We start from the raw sequence: 2,500 nt of genomic DNA on the forward strand, positions 1-2,500 counted from the left end.
GTCGATGCTTCCCAGGGCCCGTTAGCTAAGAGACTTATGTACAGCGAAGAGCTTCAAGCTACTGTACTAGAGGTTAAAGCATTACCTGGCTTAGGAACTACGATAGATTGTATTCTAGTCAATGGTATGTTGAAGGAAGGTGATACAATGATAGTCGCGGGAACAGATGGACCTATAGTTACACAAATTCGTTCACTTCTTATGCCGCAACCGTTAAAAGAATTAAGAGTAAAGGTTAGTCGTTTAATTAATACCATTATGCAATTATAATAATTAAAATAATTTTTATTAATCATACGTGTTCGCCGTTCTCTTATTCATTAGAATGCATATATCGAGCATCGCGAAGTTATGGCTGCGCAAGGTGTCAAGATCGCTGCGAAGGATTTAGAAAAAGCTATCGCAGGTATATTTTAAACGTTAATTGTTATTATTATTATTGTTATAAAAAGGAAATTGATCAAGTATTAATAATATCGTTCTACCTTTGTATATCTTCCCTTATTTAGGATTGAATCTTCAAGTCGCACAAAAACCAGACGAGGTCGATGTTCTTAAAGAAGAAATATCTAAAGAACTCAGCAGTGCTCTTGGAAATATAAGACTTGCCGAAAGGGGTGTATACGTCCAAGCGTCAACATTGGGTGCCCTAGAAGCATTGTTAGATTTCCTTAGGAGCAGCAAAATTCCGGTAAGTGGTATCAAAAAGTTTAGGAAAAAAAAATGTATATATATATATATATATATATATATATATATATATAAGCTGTTAATTTTGAAAGTGGGGCAAGTTCATTTTGTGAAAAAAATAGTTAAAGCTCATTCTTACAAATTAACATAAAATTTTATATATATATATTTTATATTTTATATTTTATATTTTATATATATATATGGGATCTCTACCGTACCTTATGTTCGTCGATGAATGAACTTTTATGTATCTTAAAAAATGAACTAGATGTCGCCGCGTGTCATTTTTTCTTTCTTTTTTTCTTTAACCTCTTTTTTTTTTTTTTATCTTTTGCTTCAAGCTTAAATCTTTCACTAGATGTCGCGATCAGTCGTAAAAGACGACGATCGTGTTCGTCGCGTTAAAACGTAAAACCGAACGAAAAATTTATCAATTTAATATTTTCGAAAAATCGTCACATATTTAAAAAAAAAAAAAAAAGAAGGCATAGGTGGAAAAGAAAATGAACGATCACAAGCAAAGAGCTAAGTACTCATTCATAGAAATTTTTATCCCCCTCGTATACCTATTATTATTAATTCGAAATATTAATGTATAAAATATAATGAATCAAATTTTAACTTGTATTTTACGACGTCGAGTTATTCTCAAAAAAAGAAAAAAAAACATTTGTCAAAATTTTCTTTTTTCTCTCTCTTTCTCTCTTTTTTTTTTCTTTCCTTTTTTTTCTTTTTTCTTGTCATCTAAATAATCACACGCCAAAGAACGAACGAACGAACGATTAACGATAATAAAACAATTTGAAAAGATAAAACTTTCGATCTTTTTCAACGTACATGTACGTACATGTGAACAACGACGCAACCTGTTCTTCTTAACGCGTTTAACTTTGTCGTTATTAGAATTGGTTCTTTTTGCAAAATTTTATAATCGCAAAAACCCATACATAGTGTCTTGCAAGCGGTCGATATATTACGAAATGGTCGAGAAAAGGATATAAGGTACAATGGTAGATGTAAGAAAGAGAAAGAGAGAGAGAGAGAGAGAGAGAGAGAGAGTAAGAGAAAGAGAGAGGTAGAGGTAGAGAGCAAAGTAGCAAGAAAGAGAGGGAAAGAAAAAGAAAAATAAAGAGGGAAGGAAGGCAGGCAGGCAGGCAGGCAGGCAGCCAGGGCTAGTCGTACACACGCATCGCAAACGAACGCGTGTTCGTCGTCGCTCAAGGCAGGAGAGGAGTGATAGGAGAGAGAAAGAGAGAAAGAGAGAGAGAGAGGCAAGAACAGGAGGGTATATACAGAGAGAGGGAGAGAGAGAGAGAGAGCAGCAACGAACCACTTCCTTCTTAACAGTTTAGCAGGATACGGCTCATTGGTCGCACACGGTGCTTGTAGTCGTGATCCATCGTGCTATCAGCCGTGCGGTACATCCGTGGGCACGCCTCGTAGTCTTCTACAGGGTGTCTTAATTGCGCATTCACCGCCATGCGAGAAAAAGAGAAAGAGAGAGAGAGAGGGAGAAGGGGTAAAGGGTGGGAGGGAGAGAGAGAGAGAGAGAGATTTTAACTTTGTGTCCATCGGTTTAGGACATATGTATGTATCAACGTTAAAGAATATTCTATTTCTTTCATGTATCGTATATTTCGGGGGTTAGGAGAATGGGATAGGCGGGATAGGGGCGGAGAAGAAAGAGAAAAAAGAATAGAAAATTCTCACTTTTTTTTTTTTTTTTTTTTCCCATAACTAAAATATTTCACGCTAATGGCTGTCCGCCATTTTGTAAACGAATAGAGGTTATATGGAATATTATAGC

At 35.6% G+C, this 2,500-nt stretch overlaps 1 protein-coding gene across 1 annotated transcript in view; it reads left to right on the top strand.

The window, feature by feature from the left end:
• Positions 1-2,500, top strand: part of eIF5B (eukaryotic translation initiation factor 5B) — a 35,788-nt gene that overhangs the window by 4,096 nt on the left and 29,192 nt on the right. Inside the window, exons 9-11 of the mRNA XM_085656365.1 lie at positions 1-234; positions 325-406; positions 510-691. The exon at positions 1-234 is cut by the window's left edge and continues 32 nt beyond it. Coding sequence (XP_085512491.1) covers positions 1-234; positions 325-406; positions 510-691 — 498 coding nt within the window. The remainder of the gene's footprint in view (positions 235-324; positions 407-509; positions 692-2,500) is intronic.

This window comes from Vespa mandarinia, chromosome 4, assembly GCF_050613455.1.
Source record: "Vespa mandarinia isolate Hongniang chromosome 4, ASM5061345v1, whole genome shotgun sequence".
NCBI lineage: Eukaryota > Metazoa > Arthropoda > Insecta > Hymenoptera > Vespidae > Vespa > Vespa mandarinia.